Source organism: Hipposideros armiger, unplaced genomic scaffold (genome assembly GCF_001890085.2).
Source record: "Hipposideros armiger isolate ML-2016 unplaced genomic scaffold, ASM189008v1 scaffold_131, whole genome shotgun sequence".
Lineage (NCBI taxonomy): Eukaryota > Metazoa > Chordata > Mammalia > Chiroptera > Hipposideridae > Hipposideros > Hipposideros armiger.
This window is the reverse complement of record NW_017731481.1, coordinates 3,349,685-3,362,119: the sequence shown is the minus strand read 5'-3', so window position 1 is coordinate 3,362,119 and position 12,435 is coordinate 3,349,685. Positions and strand designations below refer to the sequence as shown.

Here is a 12,435-nt window from a genome sequence, read left to right as displayed (position 1 = left end):
CTCCTACACCAGATAGGTATTATTCATTCCATTTTACACTGAGAAAGGGTCCCAGGTTGTAATTTACTCAAGATCACACACCTACTAAGTAACTGAGGCGGGATTTGAACCCAGATAGGAACTGACTCTGAAACCTAGTAGAGCCCCACCCCCCCATCATTGAGCAGAAACTCCTTAGTGGAAGAAAACTATTTTCACTTAGAATTGCTTCAGGAAACTAGAAGAGGAAAATGAGAACGTGTTTTCGACAGAACAAGTTTTAAAATGTAAACGAAAAGAACTAAAGAGATTACCAGAGCAACAGCAACCCGGTGATGGACCTATGAGGGAACAGCGCTTCCCGCTCGTCATGACAGAAAAGTTGGGCGCTCCATGGTCAGCCAGCTCTCTAAAGACAATTTCACAAGACCACAACCTTTTCCTCTGTCACCAGCTTGACCAATATCACATTGTTTTAATTTCTTATTTTAATAATTATACATTATATTAAAATGCCTGCACATTTTAAATTGAGATATCAAATGGTTTTTTTTTGAAATTGCACTCCAACAAATTCCTGTATTGATCTTGTTTCATGTGACTTTTTCCTAGACAGAAAGACACTAAAAAGAGAACAGCTGAAGAAGAAAAAGGATACTTCTAAATGCCAGCATTCCATTTGAGAAAAGGAAGAAAAACACAAGAGGAAGGCAAAAAAAACTACACCTATCAAATTCAGAGTGGACCCAAGTCTGACTGAACCACTCTCTTCAGGCATATCAGTTGCACACAGATGTAATTCACCTCTTCTGCTGTACTCCTCCGTATCCATATCTGAAAGAAAAGCTAGGGAGCCGAGGCATAAAATATATCTATTACACTATAATTTTAAAAAGCAGTTTTATATATTTCAGAGATCCAAAGGAGAAGCTCCTGCCATATAACTGTATTTGCTATCTCTCTTTTTCTATCTGTCCAAATCCAAGCTCACTAGAAATGGGCAATATTCAGCTCTGATAATGGTCACAGTGACATGTGTGCCTTACAGTCTCCAGGTCAGAACTTACTGATTGGAGTTGCAGTCATCAGCTGATGGGCCAGCGAGGGAGAAGCACCCAGACACAAAGGAACCCATCGGAACGTGTGTAACTGTAAGTCTCTAATTATCCTTTCTAATTTTGGAGCCATGTGACTGGACTTCACACAGCACCGCTGACCCACCAGCCTGAGGGCTATGTAGCTGGACCACAAAGGGAGGCGATGCTACTCTTCGCTCCGTCATTAAAATATTGTGTTACATTCACGGGGCAAGCTATTTCCTGACCGACATGTGGCACCCTGGTCAGCATTCAGTGTTCACAGCACTCACAGCACCTGAGAGAATTTAACTCTTCCTGTCGAGGTTTACTCCAGGATCTTAAAAGGCTGCTTCACCTTATAGAGTGATCTATTTGGTATTTCAAAGGAATATAATCCTTTAAAAGGCAAACAGTGAGCACACACACTTAAAAATGTCCTTTCCAACCTGATGCGAGAATATTACAGATTTGAAATATTTTCCTTTTTGACTTAAGTGGAGAGAGGAACAGGGAAGGACAGCCCCCGTCTGGCTCCCAAAGCATGGCTACATCCAAGACTGGAAGGTGTTTCTGATGGGGAACTGGATTTGCTCAGGCGCTACAGCGTCCTCATCACCTTTTCCAACCACTCCCATCTTTCTTCAAAGAAGCCACAAGAGAGAGCAGTGTCATCCTGAGTTCAAAAGAAATCACTGTCAAATGCTGCCATGGCAATAACTTCAATGGCAAAGCAAAGGCACATGTTGAAACAAAAAAGGACTTAAAAATAGACCTAGGCAATGCCAAACAAATGTTTTTGTTTTGAAACTAAAAAAATCGGCTCTGGAGCCTGACTGCCTGGGTTCAAATCCTGGGCATGTCACTTATCATCGATGTGACTTTGAGCAAGTTACTCAAGTGCTCTGTGCCTCCCTTTCCTTAACTGGAAAAATGAGAACATTAATAGTTCCTTTCTCCCAGCTTCTTATGAAAATTCAGCACCATGTATTTACTAAATAAATCAACCAATGGGATGTATGTGATATAAAGCTGTGTTGAGAGACAACCTAAAGTAATCTTTTCTATTAGCTGTCAACTAACATTAAAATCAATACCTCAACAGGGATGGAATTAATCTTCCTGGTTCACGTCTGGCTAGAGTCACAGAAGCATTATCGGGGAGACAGAGTGCATCCCCTTTCCTCTGCACCTTTCTCTGAGTTCCCTTTATCCAGTATAATCAGACCCCCCCAGTTCACTGCCAAAGAGATGGGAGAGGCCAGTGATACGGACGGCTAGCCATGTGCACATGTTTTATTTATCACTTTTCTAGTGTAAATATCACAACACATTTTAATACAGTTGAAAAATAATTTTTTTCCTTGACTCCTAATACTTCAGGCCTGAGGGTTTGGCTGAGGGAAGTCAGTCGTGTTGACTATCGTGCAGTCAGCATTCCAGTCTGAATTTCCTTATAGGCTCAATACCTCTGCGTCTGCTTCCTCCCCTCTGCAGAGGGATGTTTTAATGCAGAAGAAATTTTTAAAAGCCTGCTCATTGATTACTTTAAACATTTATGGAAACATGATTTTTAATGATTTGGTAAATTTTTTTCTCAAATTGAAAATGCACCAACAATAACAACACTAATAATAATCAGCTCTATTATCAACTCAGACTTCAGGCTCTGTCAACACAAGGCACTGAGAGAAATTAGATCAAAAGAAAGAATAAAGAGATAAGACCAGGCAGCCTAGATAGTGAAAGTACCTAGTCTAGAAGTCAGGCAATTTGAATTCTGGTACAGGATCTGTTACCAGGTAAATCCATCCCACCAAACTGGGACTCAGATTCTTTGCTGTAAAACAAGGTTATCTAAGGCCCCACATCAAGCTGGAAAACGTCATAACTCTTCAACCTACAATTTCTCTGGTGCCCCAACTTCTCCAAAGCACCAAGAGGCATAGGGTGGGGGGTAGTGGAGTGGGGGTGGGGGTAAAAAGAAAGTGAAAATTATACCAGTTTCTTTAAAATTTCTTAGGATCACTGAGACTGCCCTATATTTTTATAAACCTGACTGAGCAGAGACGTGTGGAAAGTGACCGAGCTGGGTGAGGAGCTTGGCTGGCTCATCTCTAAAATGCTTCTCATCCGGCACTAGAATTCGGACTTATCGCTGGGCAAGATCTCATGGTTCAACAATGCAAGTGACGGCAGCTGCAACCTTATCTCCAGGAGGCCTGAAGTATACCACTGTCTCAATCTGAGGTCCTAAAACACTATAACCTACCCCAGTACGGTCTCTAACTATCCAACACGGCCCTACTAATGACTGGCACTCAAGCAGGCCCCAATGAAGACGACTTCCTATTCTAAGCGAGCAGACCATACATTTGAGAAACTTTTCACAATTCCTTCCTCTTATCTCGTCTTTTTTTTTTTGATGATGATTTTTTTTAATTAATTTCAGGTGTACAAAACAATGCACTAGTTATACTTTTCACCCTTTACAAAGTGACAACCTCTCCTCCCCCAATCCGCCGCCCCCCCATATCATACATATCTATTACAATTACCTTGACTCCACTCCCCACACTGTACTCCACATCCCGTGACTATATATATATATATATATATATATATATANAAACATATATAAATGAAATCCTTTATATCTCTGTTGACCAAAATGCACAGATAACCAAAATGCAATTGTAATAACCTCCACTCATATTGATACTCTTCCCGTAAGTCAGTGGTATGAGCTGAAACAAAAGTCTCCCCCAGGCCTGGGTAGAGTGGTTTCCTTCACTGAGATAGGATGTATCTTACACTTGAGACAATTAACCAACTCTAAAGTTGCCCAGTGGTGCTGAAAGAAGTTAAGGATAGAAAAAGGAGATTTTTCAGATCCCCTCATGACCATAAAATACTCTCAAAAAGCCATTCAATGCATGTGCACAACCTTACCAGTTGGAATACGAATGTTTTGATTGGCACTGTCATTATCAAGAAGGCAAAGGTGACTAATTCCCTGGCGAAACACTGATGTTTCCTGCGAACTCTCACCTCAAGATTCAAAGGGACCAGCAGGCCCTGCAACCCAAATGCCAGCACACACTCAATAGAGGCCAGGGAATGGGGAACAACGAACGTTCTTGAGTCTTATATTGAAGAAAGAAAAAAACCCCAAAGAAACGGAAAAAAGGAGATGAATAAAAAAAGTTTCTACACCCCCCCTGGAGGGAGCCATTTTCTTCATGAAGGTGCAGATAGTTCAAAGGTTCTGCCACCCCAATGGGAAAAATTCCAACTGGGAAGCCAATGAAATTTCTCGGCGGTTGTGCTCCTAACAGAGAGTGCCTCAGACTGCTGACGCCTTGGTAAATGGTGCCAAAATCCGTACACTGACCAAAAGGAACAATCCATTTTAAGGCCTTCTGTGGTAACNATTTACAACATTATTAATTATATTCCCCAAACTGTCTTTCATATCCCTGTAGCAATACTGTAGTTACCAATTTATGTTGTCTCGTCCCTTCCCCTTCTCCCTCATCCCCACCCCCATCCCATCTAGCAACCATCAGTTTTTCCTCTATGTCTCTGGGACTATTTCTCGTCTTTATTTACTTACCCTCCCTATTGCATCTGCAGCAAAGTCTCTCAGCCCCAAATGCTCAGCTCCCCAACCACCTATTTTGGGATCTGTAATGTTGACAACTTCCACTCACTCCAGAAAGTTGGACTGAAATTTCTATGAAAATTTCTACATACCTGTGCTATAGCATTTTATCATAATTGACAGTTTTTCGAGGTGATGTTGAAAAAAAAGGAACTAAAGTGGGACCCTCCACTCAAGGTCACCTCTCAAGAACATCCTCTTCTCGGGGACACCCTTCCCTCAGGGACAACCCCCTCAGAGATACAGGAACTCTAAATGTAGGCGTACCAGCCAACCAATTCTGATTCAAGCCCCTACTTTGCATCTGGCATTCTGCTGGGTACTTTAATCTAGTTTAACTCTAAGTCTCACAGTCACGCAGCATACTGAGTATCATTAACCCCAATTTTGCAAACACAGAATTCCAGTTTCAGAGAGAGTAAGTGGCTTGCCCAAGTCATTCAGACCAAGGTCTTCTGCTTTGGAGACTTGTGTTCATTATCTCACTGTGACCCAAGAAAAGAACCAATATCTATGGTCCATTTCACATGGAAATGCACAGCTACAGTGTTATGATGTGACAGTCTCGAATGCGCTCATCCATTGAATTATAAACCTATAAACTGGTTCTAGAGAATGCTTAATATAGGACAGACTGCTCATAAAAAGAGGTTCATTGGAAACCTGTACTATGAATACTGACTTAAATAAAAAAAAAAAGCACTGACATTTTTTCATACAGCTTTAAAATAGTTTATCCCCATTTAACCTCCCCACCACCTCCGCCAACACACACTGACACGCTTTAATTAGGGAAAACTGTATCAAAACTAAATTCATAAAATCCTTAAGAAGTACAGCATTCTCTGCCCATGGATCGAGGACATGCTACAGGACAGACCCGGGGGTGGTGAGCAGGAGGGAATGAATGCTGGATAATCGATAAACAGACAGGGAGTCACTAAATGGCAGGTGTGGCACATATAACCTGTATACTTCGTCATATTTTCTCCCAGGGAGACTTAAATCCTCAAGTAGAGAGAGAGAGTAAGTATTTATAGCCTTGACCAAGGTATCAGCTCTATAATCAAGCACCCAGATCATCAGAGCCTTCCCCCGCCATCCCAGGAACAGGAAGGCTGCCTAACAGAACAGGGCCTCACAAAGCAAAGGACTAGAAGAGGCTCTGACGACCATCTAATCCAACACCCTCAATTTACAATGAAGAAATCTCTGACCTGATCAAACAACCCGCTCCAAGTCATCAACCAATGTCCGTGCCCGAGCGAAAGCCCAGATCTCTCAGTGTTCCTTTCACAGCACCAGCTGCTACCAAAGCTGCATCATCAGAGCTAATACCTCCTCCTCACCTACAAATATTAGTTCAGGATCCAAGTTACCCATGGTAATCCAACAAATACCACCAAATAGAGTGACCACGGCTTGCCCAATTTGGCAAACCACTAAAGTGTGGTCTGCCCGCCCCTAAAACCCAAATTACGTTTCACTCACATCATTCACTTATATCCATAGAAACTGGCCAAATGCGTTTCAAATATATCCCACATTCAGATTTGCCAAAGAGAAAATGCTACAAAAGCACCAGCACGAAATTCATGAGAATAAGACCAGTACCTTCCCCAGAAAGCAATTTCTCGGGGGCCTTTCTCGTAGAGGGGCCCTCCAGCGTCACTGAGCCCGTTGCTGATCCCACTACGGTAGCCCATCACTACTCCGCCATCTGCCGAGACGCTCAGGACGTCTTGCTGTCCTCCCACTGATGTCCTCTCCAGGAACTGGCTGCCTTCTTTAATGCGCTGCTGTATCATTGGTGTGAGGGGCATTTCAAAGCTGAAATAGCTATCAGGCTCTGAGTATAGCGTCTCCAAGGACTCGGCACTGTAGTATAAGGAAGTGTTGTCCAAAATGGTTTCAAACTGGGAGCTGTACATATCAGTGGAGTCCTCTGTATACCCAGGCCCAAGGATTTCATCCTCTCCGCCCCTAAAGTGCTCCTCTTGTTCAAGAATCCTAGAAAGGAAATAAGAGGGAAGAATTTCAATACTAGGTTAATTTTTCTTTTTTATCCTTCAGCCGTAGAAAAAGATAGCATTCTGTAGAGCTAATACTTGTATTCACTGGGCTTATGTCTTAATATATTTGGGAAGGAAGATATCATGGAAACATATTCGGGTTGAAAAAGCTCTTAGCATACACATGCTAAACTACCCTCTAAATAATATAATGTCAAACTAGCTTTCTAGTATGTGAATACATCTAGTCCAATGAATATTTGAATAAAATATTACATTCCCACGTTAGCCAACTAAACGCCACAAATTCAAATTATTAACAGCTACCGTCATGCTTAATTTTAACAAAAGCAGATAAATATATTGTGTAAACTTAATGGAGTAAAAATATCCTAAGCTTTCATCAGTCTATTAATACTTTCTGATTTAAGACCAAATGCCCTCAAGCCAGGACCGCATTAGAATCCAAGGGTCGCCCCCTGCTGACATCAAGCAGCACTGCAGAGAGATTTCAGGTCCAAAATTAGTGAATGAATGCCCTTTAAAAAAAAGTCAAGAACCATGTTTATCACAAGGCTCACCAAAATAGTAAAAACCTAGAAACAACTTGTAAGTTAATATACAGGGGTGGGCCACGAATAAATTAATATGTAGCACGTACGTTCTTAAATTTTAAAAATGAACATTAGGATGACTAAGTAAAATTTCAAACACTCAGAAAGTATAAGAAGTCAAGTTAGAAAAACCTGGAGCTGAATTCTGGATGTGCCAATTGCTACCTATATCACTTAAGCAACTTAACCTCTCTGAGCCTCCGATTCCTATAAATAGAAATAGGAATACAAAGGCCTCAGACGTAATCTGCGTTCCTCCTAGGTATTGCCAGGATCCACATTCAACAATCCAGTTGCCTTTGTTGTTTTTAAATGATGGAAGACCTAACATGTACCAAATACGGTTCTGGGCTTATGCCTCTTAATGGCTTCCACTGCACTTGGAATGAAACGAGAAGTCCCCGTGATGAAGCTCCTCGCTACCCCTCGCTCCACACTCATTTCCCACCTCTCTCCCCCAGCGCCTCACGCTCCAGCCACATGGTGAAGTTTCAAATCTTCAAACCCGTCATAAGGCCTTTGCTTCCTTCAACTCCAGGGGGCACAAGCAGGAGGCAGCCCAGCCGCCCTCCTTCGCACATGCTGTTCCCTCTTCCTGGAATGTCCTTCCTCCCCGTTCTCGCTCTCTGCCTGGCAAGCTCGTAGGCACTCAAGTCTCAGCTCAGTCACCGTTGCCACAGGAAGGCCTTGCCCAAGCCGTCCAATGAATTCGCCTCTCTCCTGCATGTAAATGATTCTTTCTAGGATGTCTCGTCTTTTCCTAGAACAACTTTGTGATCCTGTATATATTAATGTGTTTCTGTGGTCAGTGTGTATCTTCAGCAGTAAACTACGTGGGGGCAGTGACCACGGGCCACATCTCTTTTGAACATTGCTTTGTGCCCAGCATCTAGACAACCAAGAGATATTTGTGGAAGAAGAGGAAGGGAAGGGGGGAGGAGGGGAAGAAAGGAAGAAGGAATGAATAATCTACACAACAGCAAAAGCGCATATTCCACTGGGAATATAATTACGGAGCCACGTGCCACACATCAAGGCTGCTTTTGAGGGAAGTCTGAAAATGTTGTGTTGGGGGGCGGGCAGGAAGGGGGGATGGAGAGGAGTCCTGACAGCCTTCCTAGAGGAGCATCAGTCTCCCCGGACTTGTTAATTAACTGTAGAGGAAAAGGCATTTGCTTGTACTAACCGAACGAACAAAATAAGCCCTTCAGCTTTGACGCAGATGTTCTCCCACATAAGCGATGCCATGTTGGTGCCATGAGGCCTGATGGAAGAAAAGGTGGTACAAATTTGAAACGACAGTACCTACAAATGAGCTTGCCAAAAGGAGCGCTGTATAGTCAGACCACGAACGAAGGGCGTGAAGAAAGATGGCTCATGTCTTCCATTTATCCAGGCTCTAAGCTGGTATGGGTGTCAGAAACGAATGGAAAGACAAGAAAATACCATATGATACCGAGTTTCCTTATCGGGGCCATAATGAAAACATACGTTACTTGTGAGAAGGGGTTCTCACGTAAATGCTATGGAACCACCGAATCACAGAAGAGTCTACTTCTGACCTCCTCATCTCCTTTCTCAACCTAAAAAACTGAGTCAGCCCAAACCCAGAACCTGTGTGTTTATATGTGTATGCAGGCACTGGTGTTGCACCCAGAAAAAAACGTCTAAGTTAGTAGGTAATGACTAGAGGATGTGTGAAACGAGTCCAAATCTTTCATATTATTAAAGATAATTGTGGGATGTTTCAGTTACCTCGATGTTGGAAAACTTGAAACCTGTCAAATATAACAAAATGTCAGCAATGGATTCACACAGGTTAGTGTTGACACTCTCCATCACTCCACTTCCCCGGTCTATGCCTAATGGACAACCTTATCACAAGATCACTTTAATATCTTAGAAACACAGAAGGAATCTAGCTTACAGGAACTTCCTTTCCATTCTATGATAACAAGGACCCTGGATATTGTGAGTTGAGTTCTCACAGCCAAGCACAGGATAATGGTTTCTCATAATATGAACCAGGCGTCACAGACAGCAGGCCTACCACGGTTGCTCACCTCTCCTTGTCTCTCTCCAGTTCAAGTTTCTTCTCAAGATGGTCTCTGCTTTCCTTTAGGAAGACTTCATCCTCCGCACTCTCCACAAGAGGCACAGGGGGAAATGGTCCCGAGCCAGTGGCAGGCCCCTGTGAAGGAGATCTCCAGGTTTCGCCCCCAACACTCTCAGTGAAACCAACTGAGTTATACAAACCCGCAGACGAGATGAGATGGCTTGGCACTTTGGAGAACCCTTTGCTTTCAGGAGCGGCAGTCCTTTCCAAGGATGCCTCAAAATCCCCAGGATGCCGTGTCTCTCTTTTCTCTTCTCCTGTCCACAGTATTTCCACCCCTTGAAATTCCACATGTTTGACCCGGCCTGGGCGTCCCGTGGTGCTGCCTCTATCACATCCCACTGGGCGCTCGCCCCCAACATCAGACCTCCACGCTCTCACAAAACCAACACTGCCCGCAGAGGGGTGGGGCGCTGCTCGGCTCCCCACGTGGAATACTGGACAAGCGGGCTCCTGCACGTGGGGAGCCGCTTTTCTCCCACCATTAGTTCCTTGGGAAAGCTCTGCCTGAGTTTCTCCAGTTAATCCTACAGAAAGATCCTTCTGGATGCTCAAAGAAAATCTGTCCTCGGTCGTAACTTCAGCTGAAAGAGGTATATGTTCTTGGCCAGCAGGAAACAGTTTGTTAGCTCTCTGTGTCTTCTGACTGGCAGTGTCCAGCTCCTTGTCCACTTGCTGAACTGGAAAACTAGAAACAGCATCTTTGTCTAGTACCTGTGTTGTCTGTAACGTTCCTGAAGCTATTCTGGCTTCTGTAGCTTTCAGAGCTGAAATCAGAGAGTCAATAGGTTGTAAACTTTGTTCCTTGAGGTGACTTTGAAAAGGGGCCTCCCCAACATCTTTTGGTCCATTGGTAGCACTGTCGAGCCCAGAGAGGTGGCCAGCAACAAGCTGGACGCCCTGCTGCCCTGGTGGGCGGCATGGCAGAGACTCTGCATCAAACTCGAGGGAAGTTGTTAGGCCTTCTCCACTTTCCTCCATGGTCCCATATTCTGGAAATTCATTTGTGACATTTGGTGGGAGTAAAGTGCTTCCTCCATGATCACCTAGGAATAGAACAGAATGGACACGTGACTTGTTTTGAACGACAGGTTCCACCGTGTGTTAAGAACTATCCACACATATTAGGCATTTGGTAATCCTTATTTGATTCTTCCACTGTCTTGCTCCTCCCGCCGCTCCACATAACCTTGCCAGCGGTCCCTTCTACTTAGCTTACATGAATGGAACCAGAAGGATTTTGGCAGAGAAGGAGGCAATCTAATGATGCATGACATAGTTAACCCTGCTTCTGAAAAAGTCCCACACATGCAACTCGGTTGCTGCATATGCAGAAACAGATTAAAATAAGGATACACATCACTTTCCAAATACCACTCATGCAAAAGCAACTAAAATATTTATACGCGTTTTGGGCAAAACAACAATAGCCTTATGATCCAGCCAACAATGTCTGCACAGTAAAATCTCTGAGATGGGGCCTCAGTAAAAAAAAAAATGATCTATTTAAAGTCAGTAAATATTTTTTCAGTTAGAAGGCTCCCCTTCACTGTTTGATTTCGGGGGGTGGCAATGGGGAGTGGGAGGGAATGCTTCTAAAACATCCCTGGAGAGTAAGAGTGAATTCGAAATGGAATAGGAAACTTAAGGTGTTGAGAAAATTTTCCTGGATCCCAGCTGCATAAAATTTACATGGTACCTTATGCAGAATGCCAATATATGAAGCAATGAAAAAAATAATAATTAGTATATATTTACTATTTTAGATCGAATTTACATTTTCTTACAAAAATGGCAGTCAGAATAGTGGAAATGTTCTGATGAACAAAAATTTAAATTGGGGGTTTATGCATAACAATTACAGTCCTATGTGCCCAGTATTTTTTTTTTAACTTGGTTTTGGTTACTTTGTATTAAGAAAATCCTCATGTACACTAGAAAGGCAGTGTACTCACTTTGACAAGTTCATAAAAGAGGACATTGGTGGTTGTTGTTTTTAAAGCACTGAGAGCTACACCCTTCCTGTTGATTGACATATTTGACAAATGTCTGAAGGAATATATACACTGGAACAACCTGGAAGACTTGATTCCAAGGCATGCACAAAATGAGGTAACTTGGCACCATGAATAAACATACGGTATCCCACAGCATGCAAAATTTGATAAATAGTAATACATTAGAGAGCATGCACTGTTTCATATTGTATTTTTAAAATAATTTGAAATATATTTTTAAAATTAAATTTGAATCAGATATTGGTAGAATCCAAGAAACACTTCTCTGCAATGGCAGTATTTAAAATACCATCGCAAGACAGAACTAAGAGGATATGGCTTGCTGAAATCTGAAGAGGAAGCAACTTTTCAAACCCTGATTTTGAAAAGGAAGACAGTTAAAAACTAAATAAAGAACGCTCTATCTAGGATAACATGCTGACATTTTTAAAGCCATAGGACTTTGAATTTTTCCCCATTTAAGATTCAGTGGTTTGTTTTTTTTTTTTTTTTGGCCAGCCGAGTGGCTCAGTTGGTTAAGAGTTGGCTTAAGAATGCTAGCTTTGAGCAACAGGTTTGCTGGTTCAAATCCCACATGGGTCAGTGACACTGCGCCCAAACTGAGCTGTCGCTGAGCTGCCAATAGGTGGCAGGATGGCTCAGCTTGTGTAACAACAAGATTGCCTGTTCGATGGTGGGCTACACCCACCCGCAACTAAGACTGAACTCGGCCGGCACCTTGAGCTGAGCTGCCGCCCAGATGGCTCAGTGGACAGAGTGTGTGCATTTAACAACAAGGCTGCTGGTTCGACTCCCGCATGGGATGGTGGCTACGCCCACCCGCAACTAAGACTGAACACAGCACCTTGAGCTTAGAGGCCACGAGCTGCCGACGGGAAGCCAGATGGCAACTGGCGCCCTTCACAACGAAGATTAAAGAATAACTTGGCTGGTTCCCTTCCCCAATGCCCCAACAC

At 43.1% G+C, this 12,435-nt stretch overlaps 1 protein-coding gene across 1 annotated transcript in view; it reads right to left on the bottom strand.

Annotated features, from left to right (window-relative positions):
* PSD3 (pleckstrin and Sec7 domain containing 3) overlaps nt 1-12,435 on the bottom strand; it is a 426,096-nt gene that overhangs the window by 292,377 nt on the left and 121,284 nt on the right. Inside the window, exons 3-4 of the mRNA XM_019649264.1 lie at nt 9,409-10,507; nt 6,334-6,729 (exon numbers count right to left, since the gene is read on the bottom strand). Coding sequence (XP_019504809.1) covers nt 6,334-6,729; nt 9,409-10,507 — 1,495 coding nt within the window. The remainder of the gene's footprint in view (nt 1-6,333; nt 6,730-9,408; nt 10,508-12,435) is intronic.